Source organism: Bactrocera oleae, chromosome 3 (assembly GCF_042242935.1).
Source record: "Bactrocera oleae isolate idBacOlea1 chromosome 3, idBacOlea1, whole genome shotgun sequence".
Classification (NCBI taxonomy): domain Eukaryota; kingdom Metazoa; phylum Arthropoda; class Insecta; order Diptera; family Tephritidae; genus Bactrocera; species Bactrocera oleae.
In genome coordinates, this window is record NC_091537.1 from 90,580,475 (window position 1) to 90,593,480 (window position 13,006).

The 13,006-nt window shown below is 36.6% G+C and overlaps 2 protein-coding genes across 2 annotated transcripts; one reads left to right on the forward strand and one right to left on the reverse strand.

Annotated features, from left to right (window-relative positions):
- Positions 1–1,090: 1,090 nt before the first annotated feature.
- Positions 1,091–3,306, forward strand: LOC106615100 (mucin-2). Its single transcript, XM_014231160.3, has 2 exons — positions 1,091–1,229; positions 1,320–3,306. The coding sequence occupies exons 1-2, from the start codon at positions 1,176–1,178 to the stop codon at positions 3,231–3,233; spliced, it is 1,968 nt and encodes a 655-aa protein (XP_014086635.3). The 5' UTR covers positions 1,091–1,175; the 3' UTR covers positions 3,234–3,306.
- Positions 3,307–9,545: 6,239 nt separating this feature from the next.
- On the reverse strand, positions 9,546–12,529 carry LOC106614760 (uncharacterized). The gene is made up of 5 exons (XM_036359960.2): positions 12,057–12,529; positions 11,807–11,960; positions 11,458–11,591; positions 11,276–11,404; positions 9,546–11,183 (listed from the first exon to the last, which is right to left on the reverse strand). The coding sequence occupies exons 1-5, from the start codon at positions 12,492–12,494 to the stop codon at positions 9,546–9,548; spliced, it is 2,493 nt and encodes an 830-aa protein (XP_036215853.2). The 5' UTR covers positions 12,495–12,529.
- Positions 12,530–13,006: the final 477 nt, after the last annotated feature.

Consider the following 13,006-nt stretch of genomic DNA (forward strand, 5'->3'; position numbering starts at 1 on the left):
TTTATATTTCGGTATTCGCAAATATTCTTTTGGACAATTTAAAAAAAGTAAACAAACGAATGAAAACAAAATAAAAATATAAATACGAAGGTTTTTTTCTTAGTCATAGATTCACGATTTCCGGCAATTTTTGTATCATTAAATAACAAGCGAATGACAGTGGCGCAGATTTAGAGCTATTTTGAGGGCAATTGTATTTTTAAACTACGCAAAAGTTGTAAAAGGGTTTCGGCTTCTAGTTTCTCATGAACGAGTGTGAACTCCCTGGAAGTTATTTAAGTTCGCTGCTCTCCAATAGCTACTCTTGAGAGAGCACTATACCATATATATAAAGAGATACCAGAACTTCGCTAGAGATCAGTCGGATAAAGGCTAATAGCTAATTAAATGAAAGGAAAGCATTACTGAAACGCTTAAAGCAGAAAATCGGTCTCAAGAAAAGCGTGAAAGTTCCGGTTCAAATCGTTCAAAACAATTAAGCTTGGATGAAAACAATGTTGGAAGCGCATGAATTGGACTTCGAAATGTTTTCACACCCACCGTATCATCCTAACATGGATGCCCGCAACTATTTTATTTTCTATAATCTCAAAAGAAGTGGCTCTAGAAAGAAATTTAGTGACGTTGAAGCCGTAATTGCTGAGACTGAGATCAAAGAAGTTGCTAAAATCAGTGTAAAGCCCATTATGACACCATAATCGGATTTTATTTTGAAAGAAATATTATTTTGAATCCTATTGAAAGTACGAAGGAACTTCGAATAAACAGTCAGCAACGCGCTTTAATAATAATATGAGAAATTAATTATCTTAAATATATCTACAGTTTTAAAGAAAAAAAAACTTCAGTTCCAGCTCGACGCTTCTGCGACGGAGGCTACCACAAATGCAAAGCTTAATTCCCTACCTCCCTTTGTTCTTTACACCCTATCTACGCCGCTACTTTAGTAAAATCATTAGTTGACTACAAAATGTGATAACCTCGATTCAGTCGAATCAAGACTTATATGTAAAAATCTTATCGCCGTTTTGAGTAAACCTATTGAGTGAATAGCAAATTTCAGATTATAATTAGCTTAAATATAATGTAAACAAATCTACATACTGGGTATTTTGCGGCATTTATTATGCCAAACGAACAGTTTCAATTTAGAGCTCGTTGTGAGCACAACAAAAATGTGGAGTAAAAATAAATTAATTCAAATAATTTGGGCACTGCTGCTAATACAGGTATTGAAGAAAGAATTATAGAAAAATTATATATATTGTATAATAATTAAATTCCTGAAAAATTTCAAAAACTGTATACACATTTTGCAGCTGGTAGCTGCCGGCACTACAAGACAGGACAGGTGGGCCGAAGATGCTGTAGAGCCCAACGCAAATGAAGATGTGGATGCCGATGGGTTTCGCACCTTCACACGTCAAGGCGTAACATTGCGCATTCAGCCACACACCAGAACCATACGCATTGACGGTAATAACGCCAGCCCGGCACAACTGCTGGAGCAAGCCAAGCAGGCAAGACAACTCGAATTGCTCGCCGTGCGCCAGCTGCTAAACACGAAATATCCCGTGAAGCGAACAAGTTTCGAAAATGGACGTAAGCAGACGAGCACATATACGCTGGAACCGGACGGCAGCATTGTATGCAAGATAGTGGAAGATATTGATATGGACGATGTGGATCGTCGTTTTGAAGAAATTTTCCAAAAACAACGCGAAAAGCAAGCGAAAGAGCAACCGAATAAAATCGCGGATTGGGAATGGTCAGAGGACGATGATCAACCGGCGCAGCGCCCAAGTATATTTCGTGCGCCGCTGCAGCCTTACCCCGCTGGTCAACCCTATGTGCCAACACCACCACAATCACCACAACCGGCAGAGCAACAGCCAAATTTCTACCAGCCACCACGATTTCAACCAGCGTGGCCGACACGCGATCAAGACGATCCCTTCAATCCACCAGAGTTGCCCAAAATGAACGGTTTTGATGATGATGAGGACATTTTAGACACATACGATAAGCCCGCGTCTACACCGGTTGGACAGACAAACACTTTTACGAACACAAACACCGACAAGGATGGCAATACAGTGCATACCACTTTGACGACAGGACCAAATGAGTGGAAACGTAAAACTGTGAAAATATCGACGAACACACAAACCAGACCAATAGCAGAGGAGTCTACAACAGTGCGTAATATACCAAATTTAGAAGATTTTCTTAGAGAACAATACAATCCAAGTCCGCAGGCCAAACCAGAGTCAGCCGCACCCAGTTTGACAACTTCAACCACACCCAGAATCATAAAGACCATCAAGGTTGAAGACTTACCACCTTTAGCTGTACTCAATGCCAACAGGCCGGTAGATAAACAAATTCTACAACCGCTCACACCCAATGCCACCGGTGACCAGAAACCTATTAAAACACTGCATGTGGATAATATACCACCCAGTTTGGATTCAGATACGGACCGCTATAAACTAACTAAAGTGCAGACGCTAAAAAAAACCATACGTGGCAATCAAATACCCACAGTAGCTGATTTAGATTTCAAAATGTTGGAAATGTTACAACGTGCTGGCATAACTCCTGAAGACATTGCCCACGCGAACGGGCAAACAATAACAAAGACTCGCGTAGAGCCAGACGGTCGTAGAGTGACGACTACATATCGCATAAATAGAAATAACGGTGGCAATATGTTTGAACCTTCATCTTACGATACACCCAACCGCGATGCTACATACCTTAAAGACACAAACAACTGGCGTAGAACTTATGACATACCATCGGTTTTCCGCGACCCACTCCCACTGCCACCTAAACATCAGAGCGCTAGCCATTTTGGCGTCGATTTCACACCTTTTGCTGCTGACTCTGTGGCGGCTGCTGTTACCACCACTACTACTGTGCGACCTTTGATACGTGACCGTGAGCCTTTGGAGCCGCAAGATGAAGATAATGAAAATGCCGTTACGTTAAATCCTTTACTCATACATCCGGTACAACCGGTCGTCACAAAGACTTTAACTGCTGGTAATCCGAGCTTGGTTGGGGTCAAAAGCCCTATCGCGGATTTTTTGGCCAAATTGGGTTTATCGGTGGGTGATTTGCACGCCAGCAGAGACGAGTATGTCAAAAGTATAGTCGATCCGGATGGAAGTGTACTAACCGCACGATTTATACTAACTGGTGGTATTGCTCACACGTTCAAAAAGTAATTAATTATAAAGATAGTTTATATTATTTGCTCGAATAAAATTTGTTTTCGATATTATTAAAAATTAGATAAAATATTTATTTTTAACATAGCAAAAATTAATGGCATTTTCAGTGAAGTATTCGATTGATGTCAAAAGCAGATTCTTGACCTGTTTTTACGGAAGTATATAGCGATTCTCGATGTTAGCTTTCATTGTACTGCAATGAAAAATATTAATAAGCTTCAGAACTTGACCGATTTTCCAAATTATAGGTTTCGGAAACAATCTGTTTGCCCGCCATTGCATTAGAGGGTTAGCAGGAGATTTATGGCAATTACCAACAGTATTAAGTAAGCTGGACTTAATTATGAGAATATTTATGTTCGTAGTAGGAAAATTTGTTTTTGTGAGTCAGTGACTTCAATGGCATCATTCATGGAAAGTGCGTTAATGCAAGTGTTGATCGATTCTAAGGAGAGAACTCTATGCAACCTTTTGAGATCTTATAATAACAGCGTCAGTATAAAGAACTCTTTATGACATATCATAGAAAAGCTTTTGATTCTTCAAAACAATCAGAAAGTACTGCAAATTTATAAAGTGATTGTGTAATTATGAAGCAAAAGCAAAGCTTTTCAGAATCGTTCTAAAGACAGATGGATCTACAGAACTGGAAAGGAACTAGATAAAGGATTAAAATTTGAATGAGTGAAGCTTTCTAACTGCTTAATACTTCTGCAAAGATTTCAAATTATAAATATGTGGGCCCAATCACGATTTAATTTCCCTATCTATCCATATACAAATTTAGTTATACTGAAACAACTTGGGATTCTTTTTGTCTTTTCCTATCTGCTATCTTCATTTTAAATCCCGTTCCGTTCTTTTATTCCAGAATAGATAACTCAAGCACTAATACGGGTATCGAAATAAAACTTGACATTAGTGTTATGTTCAATATATGGCAACTTTCTTTAAAAATAATTGTTATCAACCAAAACTCACCTAAGTCCCACCTAAGGAACTTGTTGCCTACGATAAACTTTAAACCGAAAACAATAAGTCAATTTGTGCGTCATCCTATTTTGAAAGTGGATCTAAACATCTCTTATGGAAAGACTCAACACATTTTGGTTAATATTTTGGGTATAAAGCGTGTCAATGGTAGACTCGTACCTACGAGTACTGGTCGCAAAAGAAATGTTTGATAACGTAGCTGAGAACCATACATTCATCAAACATCTGTATTTCGATACGTGGGTATGAGTATGACGTCGTAACAGTCCACCAATCTATAGGTAGCGAATGGCGCTACAAAAATTAAACTAAATAACAAAATTCGCAGAAGACACTGAAAGCCGAAAGTGTATGGAAATTTGCACTAAGCGTTGATATGCTTTTAATGGCTCAAAAGAAGTTTTTTGGAATAGCAAAAATTATAATATATGTTAAAAGAATTGGAAATGTAGCTTTTTACGTCAGTCGGAGTCAATTTTTTTATAACCTGAGCAGGTTTCCGAGAAGAAACATCAGCGATGCTATAAAGTATGTCCAAATGATCAGCATGACGAGCTGTGTTGATTTCGCCTCAGCTTTTGAGACAGCGATCTGAAATTTTGCACATGCCCTTTTCTAACCAAGAAACTGCTTATTTGTCGGAATCGCCGATATCGAACTACTATAGCACATATAGCTGTCATCAAAAACACGTCCTTGTATGGCAACATTTTTTATTAGATGAGATACCTTACTGAAATTTGGCTCAAATAATTTTTAAGGCAACGGTCTAATCTCTGTAGAGACTGTTCAGATCCGACCTCTCTAACCTATAGCTGCGATACAAATTGGCCGATCAAAATGAGGTACCTGTATGGAATCTTTTGTATTGTTGTGGGGTATAACAGCTTCGGTTCAAGCAAAGTTAACATTTGTTCTTGCTTTGTCAATCGGTCAATATAAGTTATATCTGCATGAATTTATAAGAACGATGTGTTTTTGAGCGCACTGTGATTCGAAGCCAAAAAAAGATAGAAAATAAATTGATCTTTCCACTTGGCAATATAAACAAAATATACTGATAATTTCCTTGTTAATAATTTGTAAACAAAATTAAAAAAAAAATACAATTTTTATTGTGATTATTTGAATGAAAAAGAATTAATTGAGAGAAATGAAAAATACTTGAGTTTTTTAATTTTTAATTGGTATAGGCCGCACCCCATCAAGTCATCATCTAGTCATCAACTCCTGAATATGTATACATATATACATTTTTAGGCATTATATAAGAGTTTTGTGCCAACATGCATATACGAGTATACGTTATATACCACTTTATAGCCATATATATGTAAATATATAAGTATATAAATATGTTATACGTAGATATGTAGGCATAACGACACTAGAATTATTAATTTAACTTGCCAACAAAATCAATCAGTAGCCCTTAAACAATAAATTTTCTATAACATATTTCCATCAAAATTTTATATATAATTTCCGTTTCACATAAATAATACGTTTGCGCAGGAAAATACAACAAACAAACATTTTTGCTTTAATTTAAAATACTTACCGCGCGACTGTACTCGAGTGTTAGTGTGTATGTGTACATAATTTTTTATGTTATTTCTAAATTTTTTCGCAATTTTTTCCACAAATTTTTCGCAATTTTCTTGTAACTTTTTTCATAATTTTTCTTTTTAATTTTTCACATAATTTTTTTCATAAGTTTTTCGCAATTTTTTTTCCTAAATTTTTTCTGCAACATTTTGCGCATAATTTTTTCATAAATTTTTTTCTGCAATATTTTTCGCATAATTTTATTCAATAAATGCACTAAAAACATACTAACACATACAAAGGCTGGCGCAGCGCACACAAAGCAGCAGCGGGAATTAACGTGCAGCGCCGCCATAGGCAAAATAATTGAAACACGCAGATACGCATTTGTCAGATACAGAAAAATCGTGCATAGATAGCTGTTGTTGTTGTTGTTATATTAGTTTTTGTTTATTTGTTTTCTACGACTAGCGCATATAACTAAAATTTTTGCATATTTTAAAATTGCTGTGCGCAACAACAAAAAACCTGACGAATGCAGCTACAAATAAAAAGCGCAAATTTGTATTACAAAAAAGTGGCAGCGTCGATATATTTTCAAGCAAAATAGCAAATACAATTTTTATAAATTTTTTTTTGTAATTTTTTTTTATTATTATATATTATTATTTTATAAACCAAGCTGCGATTTATTAAATTCAAGCGAATTGCTAATGAAACGAAAATGTAAAAAAATTAAAAAAAATTGTGAAGAGAAAAAAATTTGAGGGAGAGAGAGAGAGAGAGAGAAATATAAATAAGTACATAACGAAAAAATTATTATAAAAGCATTCAACTAAATACAAAGCATACAAAAAACACACGTGCATACACAACATATATGTATATGTATATGTGTGTGTGCATGCACATGTGCGTATAAAATAAATGCATAAATAAATACATACATATGTATGTGTAACTAAAATAAGCGCACGAGATCAATATAAAGCAAGAAAAAGCGCGCAACAAATCAAGCTTAAATAAAATAAAGCAAAAATTAAATAAATTAAAGTAAATAAAAATTTTTCTAAATTGAAGTAAATCAAAAAAATTGCAAACTATATAAAATAAGTATAATAAAAGCAGCATTTTGTTGTTGTTTTACTGTGCAGATTTGGTTTATGTTTTCAGCTTAAATTTTTTCTATTTTCGCTACGTTTTTGTAGCTTTAACTTGACGTCTGGTTATTGCTGTTGTTGTTTTTGTAAATTTTTATGATTTTCTATTGCTTATTGTTGTTGTTGCAATTTTTTTTTGTTTTGTTATTGCTTATTGTTGTTGTTGAATTTTTTTTTTGTTTTGCTATTGCTTATTGTTGTTGTTGTATTTTTTTAATTTTTTCTAGTTTCTGTACGTTCTGGAGCACTGTGCATTACGCGCGTGCTACGTTTACGTAGTGGCAATAAGAACTAGCGCTAGCATATATTCAAGCAACTCAAACTACAAGCGAAGCGTTCAATTGGCAGCCGCCGCGTAAGAAGCAGAAGAAGCGGATGCAGTTGCAGAAGCCGTGCAGTTTTAGCGTTTACACACAAGCGTCAGGATAATGTTTTGTTGTTGCAGTTGTTGTACATTTTTATCCTCATTAATGTTGTATGCAAGGTGAGTGTTGTTGTTGCATTTGTTTTTGCGTGTTTTTTTACATTTGTTACGTTTTCAAGCCAAGCATGACATAGAAAAGAAGAACTAGATTAGTTAAAAATTGCGTTAAAAAGCGAAAAAATTTCAATATATGTATATATGCAGCAAATATAAATAATGAAAAATATTTATAAAATGTGTGTGCGCATGTGTATTTGTAAGTGTTGTAATATTACGTGCGCATTAGCGGCAGCGCCTAATGATCATACTTTTAGGCGCAGAGTTAATTTATATAATATATCAGTATTTTTACACAAATATTATTGTGTTAATTTCAAAAAGTATTGCCTACTTTAAGGCGTTCAAAAACTATATGTGTGCAGAGTTGAAAAATCATTGCCTACTTTGGGAAGTTTATATTTTCTCATTTTGAAAAATGTATTGCCTGCTTTTAGGCATTCCAAATGCAGGTGAGATGAGTTAAAAAACGATTACAAAATTTCAGAAGTATATAATTTCTTCTATTGAAAAATATAACGCCTACTTTTGGGCGATTATCATCGTAGTGACTTTAATGACAGTTGTCACGTTTCTCATTTGAAAAAATTATACATATACCTATTAATTGCCTTCTTCTAACTGCGGGTCAAAATTTCATTAACTACTTTCAAGCCTTTATTACATTTTCTTATTTGAAATGAAATGAAATTTCAAATGAGTTGCCTTCTTCTAGGCGTTTTTCATACTACTGACTATTTTAGTGACAGTATAGAATACCGATTGGCTTCTTTCAAACGTTTATCATTTTCGAGCAATTTTGAAATGAAAAAATACATTACTCGCTCTTAGATCAAGCCTTAGGAAGGTTAGGCTCAATCATGATATAAGTAAGCGCTCCTAGCGAGTTGAATTTCAGTTGCAAAGAAAAAGGAAATGCGAAAATTGTTTTATTTTCTTCAAAGATCTTGCCTTTCTCAAAAAAAGCAGAAACAACACAAATTTTTTATAAAATAATTTCCAAAAAAACAGAGTATAGAAAGCTTTTCCGAAAGATCTCTGACTTCGATCAAACCAAAACCGAAAATGTGTCGGAAAATTATTTTCAATAAGCCTCGTTATTATAAGTGTTTCGTTTGTCTATAAAATTAGGGTTAAACTTTAATTACGTCACATATTTTAAGGAAACATAATCAAATGAAACGGTATTGAAAAGATATTTTTGGAAAGTTTTGGTTATTTAACCAGTTTGTGTAGCTATAAAATAAGAGCTAGACATAAAATATTTCTGTTAGGAGCATAGCATTTTCAATTGTTTTCATTCACCTTGTTCTATGTAAGCTTTTGGATAAGTTTATAAATAAATTTTATTCATTATTTTAAAAAGTACTTGTTAAACGAAAAAAAGTACAATAAAAAAGACGCTTGGCAAGTTGAAAAACCTAGAGCAGTGAACGTAAACTTTGAAATCTGTTTGATTCTAAAATCTAGCAAAGACACACACTTTCAGTTTTAGTTAGTGAGTGGTTGCTACTTTTGGAATAAGAGGAGTCAGTACTACAAGCCTGCAATAGATGTAACAGCTTCTCCGTTACTGAGGAGGAAATCATGAAAATTTCAATGTTTTCAATTTTTTAAAAATAGCAGGGACACACGCCTAAAGAGTTGGCGTGCATGGTTGTTGTCTTGGGAAACTACTGCTACAGACCTTCTCCATAAGTTGAAAGTAATGAAGACAAGTTACGACAGCCCTATAATTTATGGCGTTATTAATATACGCTATATGGGAACTGAGTTTTATATAGTTTTAACGACTAAAATTTAGTATGTGCTACCGAAAACTATATAGAACCAACCACTTGGTATAGAGAGAGTAATTATCGATCAAACATTTGAAATAAATATATAGTGTCTTAATATTTATGCAAAGATATATAAAATTAAAACTTGAACATCAATGGTGGCCAAAAATTAACATTATCAAATATATAAACGGTCTTCGAATAAGGAAAACTTAACAAATTCGTGCTTGGAAGAGAAAATAGTTCAACGAACAGCATTCTTCCTTCCAAAAACAATGAACTTAACAAAAATTGTTTAAAAAAATATTAAAAGTAACTTTGCATTAAGTTATATGATTCCCTTTTATAGCGTATAATTGAAATCATTACTCACCAGGTTGTCAAAGCGCAAGGCATCCTCATCGCTTAAGCCCATGCTGCGTGTCAATTGCAAATATGTCGAAGTAATCGGTTTTAAACGCTCCAAATCCAACGGCGGCAAACGCGAAGAATAGCGTGAAGTCGCTGAAGATGCTGGACGATTATCACCGCTGCCGGACGGCGCGTACTTGGACGAAGAAGCTCTCACTTCGGATGTGGTGGACTTGAATGAAAGTGTCGATGACAGATTGCTTTTGAACGCTGTAGGAGTGGAGGTGACAAGTTGTGACATCGCCGATGACGTTAATGTTAGCGGTGTTGTTGGTATAACGATGGGTGGCAGAGTTGATAGCGGTTTCGTGTGTGACGTTGCTGTACCATTCGAGCGTGTAGACCTGAAAGTAGAAGTTGTTGACAGATTAATTGCACTGAGCTGTGTGGGGGGAGGGGATAGGGGTGGCAGTGGCGCCATTGCCTCGGTAACCATTTCCAACTCAACAGCAGTGGACGAAGCCACCGTAGCAGTAGCAGCACTAGCTGATGTGGTCTCACAAGTTTGCGACTCAGTTGCATTGGTGCGCAGTCTCAAGGTTTTCTCACTTTCTGGTGAGCTTTTGAATTTTTTTATTAAAGGTTCTTCAGTATTTATGGGCTTAGTGTAAATGGCGGTACTTTCAGGCATTATTGCTGAGCGTTCTTGTTGTGCAGCAGGCTTCGTTACACTGCTAGTGGCTGAGATAATACCAGAACTACGCGATGCACCTGAGTTGGAATTACGCTGAGCAGTTAACAACTCAGCAGCGCTGGTAAACTCAGCGGGCATCGGTGGAAGTGGCAATGGAAAGCCGCCGGCATAGAAACGACGCATCATTTCATAATAACGAAAGAAGCTCTCATGTGTCTTTAGAAAATTCATATCAAAACAAAGGGGATGATAGCCGAGGTAAGATGGCGGCGCATGCGTAACCGGTTCGCGCACCGCCAATGGTGACGGTGACGGCGATGCCGATGTAGATGAGATTGTTGCCGAAACAGAAACTGAAACCGGTACAAGAGGCGGAGTCAACGGACGCTGCAATTGTGGATTGATGCGTATTTTCGGTTGCCCGACAATAGGTGCCGGTGTCAGCTTAGATGAAGGTGTCGTTTTTTCGGTTACCAAATCGATGGTGATGATGGGTGCTGCTGCTGTCGCTGTGGCTACGGCAGTGTCTGTAGAGCTGGATCTGGGTAGCGAGGCTGGCGCTGCCAGAGGCTGTCGTAACGGTGCTGTAAGTAAAGCACGTGCAATCGATTGCGATGCTGGAAAAAATTTAGTATTATCAGACGCTTCTTCAAGCTGTGAGTAGCGGCGCTTCAGTGGAACCACTGTGCGAGCAGTGCTTATGGTAGAGGCTGCTGCTTTTGTTAAAGTTTTTGTCGGTCCTGCTTCCACAGAGCTTTCAGTATGCGATGAGTAATTGAGTCCTTCCACTTCCGATGAGCTATCGTTGCCACATTCCTCCGGCGGATTGATGGATGTGGCCGGTGAAGCGGCGCGCAAATTCTTCTTACACTCTGGACAAATAGATAAAAAACGTGTGACAGCTTCACGCGGTAAGAAAGCATATGTTTCGGTAATCTAGAAGTAGTTGTAGAAAAATGTATAGCAAGTTAAAATATGTTGCTGGTTTGGCGCTTTAAATGTTACTATTATTTTGATTTTACACTCACTATGCGATATGTGCGCTTTTGACCGGCATGCATGCCACTACGTCCACCCAATTCCATGTGCACATTATAGATAATGTCAAAGAATTCTTCTACTACGGCCACCTTGCGATAGGTGCGTTTACCAAAGTCCTTTGAAAGAAAATATAAAAATGTATGCTTCGGAAATTATATCATAGTTTTACCTTTGTGGTTGAAGCTACAAATAGGTCGACTTGACTAGGATTATCGGAGAGCACGGCATTAGGAGGGAGTGGTTCCAGCTGCCGATGACCACCAGCAGCTTCTCTGAACTCAGCTGGACGTTTGGTTGTGAAAGCTGTCAATTAAATTTTGTTAGTGTTTTACTTGTTATTCATCAGTAATATATGTATAACTTTTTTAAAAGCTTTCAGTTAAACTTTTTCCAAAGCTTTTACACTTTTTTAAGTTATATGATTAAAGGTTATTCCATAATTTAACAATTTATCTTTAGCGCTTTCACTGAAGCTTTTATCCGCAAGCTTCAAATTGCGCTCTTAAAAAACTACGTACCTTTTGTTTTCACCCAAAACCGAAATTTCGAACTATCCGGCCGACTATGCTCCTTGCCCTCTAACGCTTTCAAAATGCGTGTTTTCTTACGCAACGTTATGGTTTTCGTCTTGGCTTGATCGCCATAATTCTTCAATGCCCATGGTTGAAAAAGCTGTAAAAGCGCAAAAGCTTGTCAGCATTACTCAATGCTCTACTGCGTGTAACTTGCTCATTTACATTTCCAAACTATTTTGTTTTCGAAATTTACCTCATAAATATGTTGGCGCTCAGCTTGACGCCGCTGCTGTGCGCTCAGACTCATTTCAGCTGGTGCGTATGGCGCTTTTGCAACTTCGCGCGCCACTTGCTCATGCTTAAGATTATCAGCAACAATTGGCATATCAACATCATCGACATCTGCCTCGTAAGCAGCATCAGAAGCAGAAGCGGAGGCAGAGGCAGAAGCCGAAGCAACACCTTGCGTTTCTTCCTCCACCGCAAAATGCGGCACCATTGTTTCAGTGAGTTGACGTTGTTCTTGCAATTGCTGCCGCTGCTGCCTCTCATGTTGCATGTCTAGCAAATGTTGTTGTTGTTTTTCGCTTAACTGTTGCTGTTCATCGAGTGGCGGGTCCTCCGGCCGTTCATATGCACGAGCGTTTTCTTCTCCGGCATCGACGGGCGATTGCTCTCGCGATGAATCCATTTCTTATTATTTTGTTTAAATTTAACGGATTATAATTTTTTTTTTTTAATTTTTAATGTTTCTCGATTTAAGTGTTATTGCTATTATTTGCTATTTAAAGTTTTGGCAACAAAATATGCATTATACAAAAGTTTTAGCCTTTATATTTAAGTGATAAACATTTGTTGCGAAAAAACTGTTTATGCTCGAAGTATTTATTATCTGGAAATATATGAAAATATTGTCTTAAAATACTGGTACATTTTAGTTTCCGTTTGTAGATTTAAATATTTTTGAAGGATTCTTTTTCAGCAAAATTTCGAGGCAACTGAATTATATCTATCCAATTCAACCAAACAGACCCTCCGTGGTTAATATAATATTTTTGGATTTATTAGATACTATAAGCCTGCAGCGACACATTTTTTTAGTAACTATCGACAATAACTATATTGCGACGGACTTCAGTAATCGAACCAAGACCCGGACAGAAACCTTCTAGACAAACATAAGTAGTATACAATTTACACTTC

Excerpts from the sequence above, each read along its gene's own strand:
- LOC106615100 (XM_014231160.3), top strand. The coding sequence starts at position 1,176 with ATGTGGAGTAAAAATAAATTAATTCAAATAATTTGGGCACTGCTGCTA. Across the intron at positions 1,230-1,319 it reads GGGCACTGCTGCTAATACAG|CTGGTAGCTGCCGGCACTAC; the intron begins GTATTGAAGAAA and ends CACATTTTGCAG.
- LOC106614760 (XM_036359960.2), bottom strand. The coding sequence starts at position 12,494 with ATGGATTCATCGCGAGAGCAATCGCCCGTCGATGCCGGAGAAGAAAAC. Across the intron at positions 11,961-12,056 it reads AGCGCCAACATATTTATGAG|CTTTTTCAACCATGGGCATT; the intron begins GTAAATTTCGAA and ends GCGCTTTTACAG. Across the intron at positions 11,405-11,457 it reads TTGTAGCTTCAACCACAAAG|GACTTTGGTAAACGCACCTA; the intron begins GTAAAACTATGA and ends TTTCTTTCAAAG.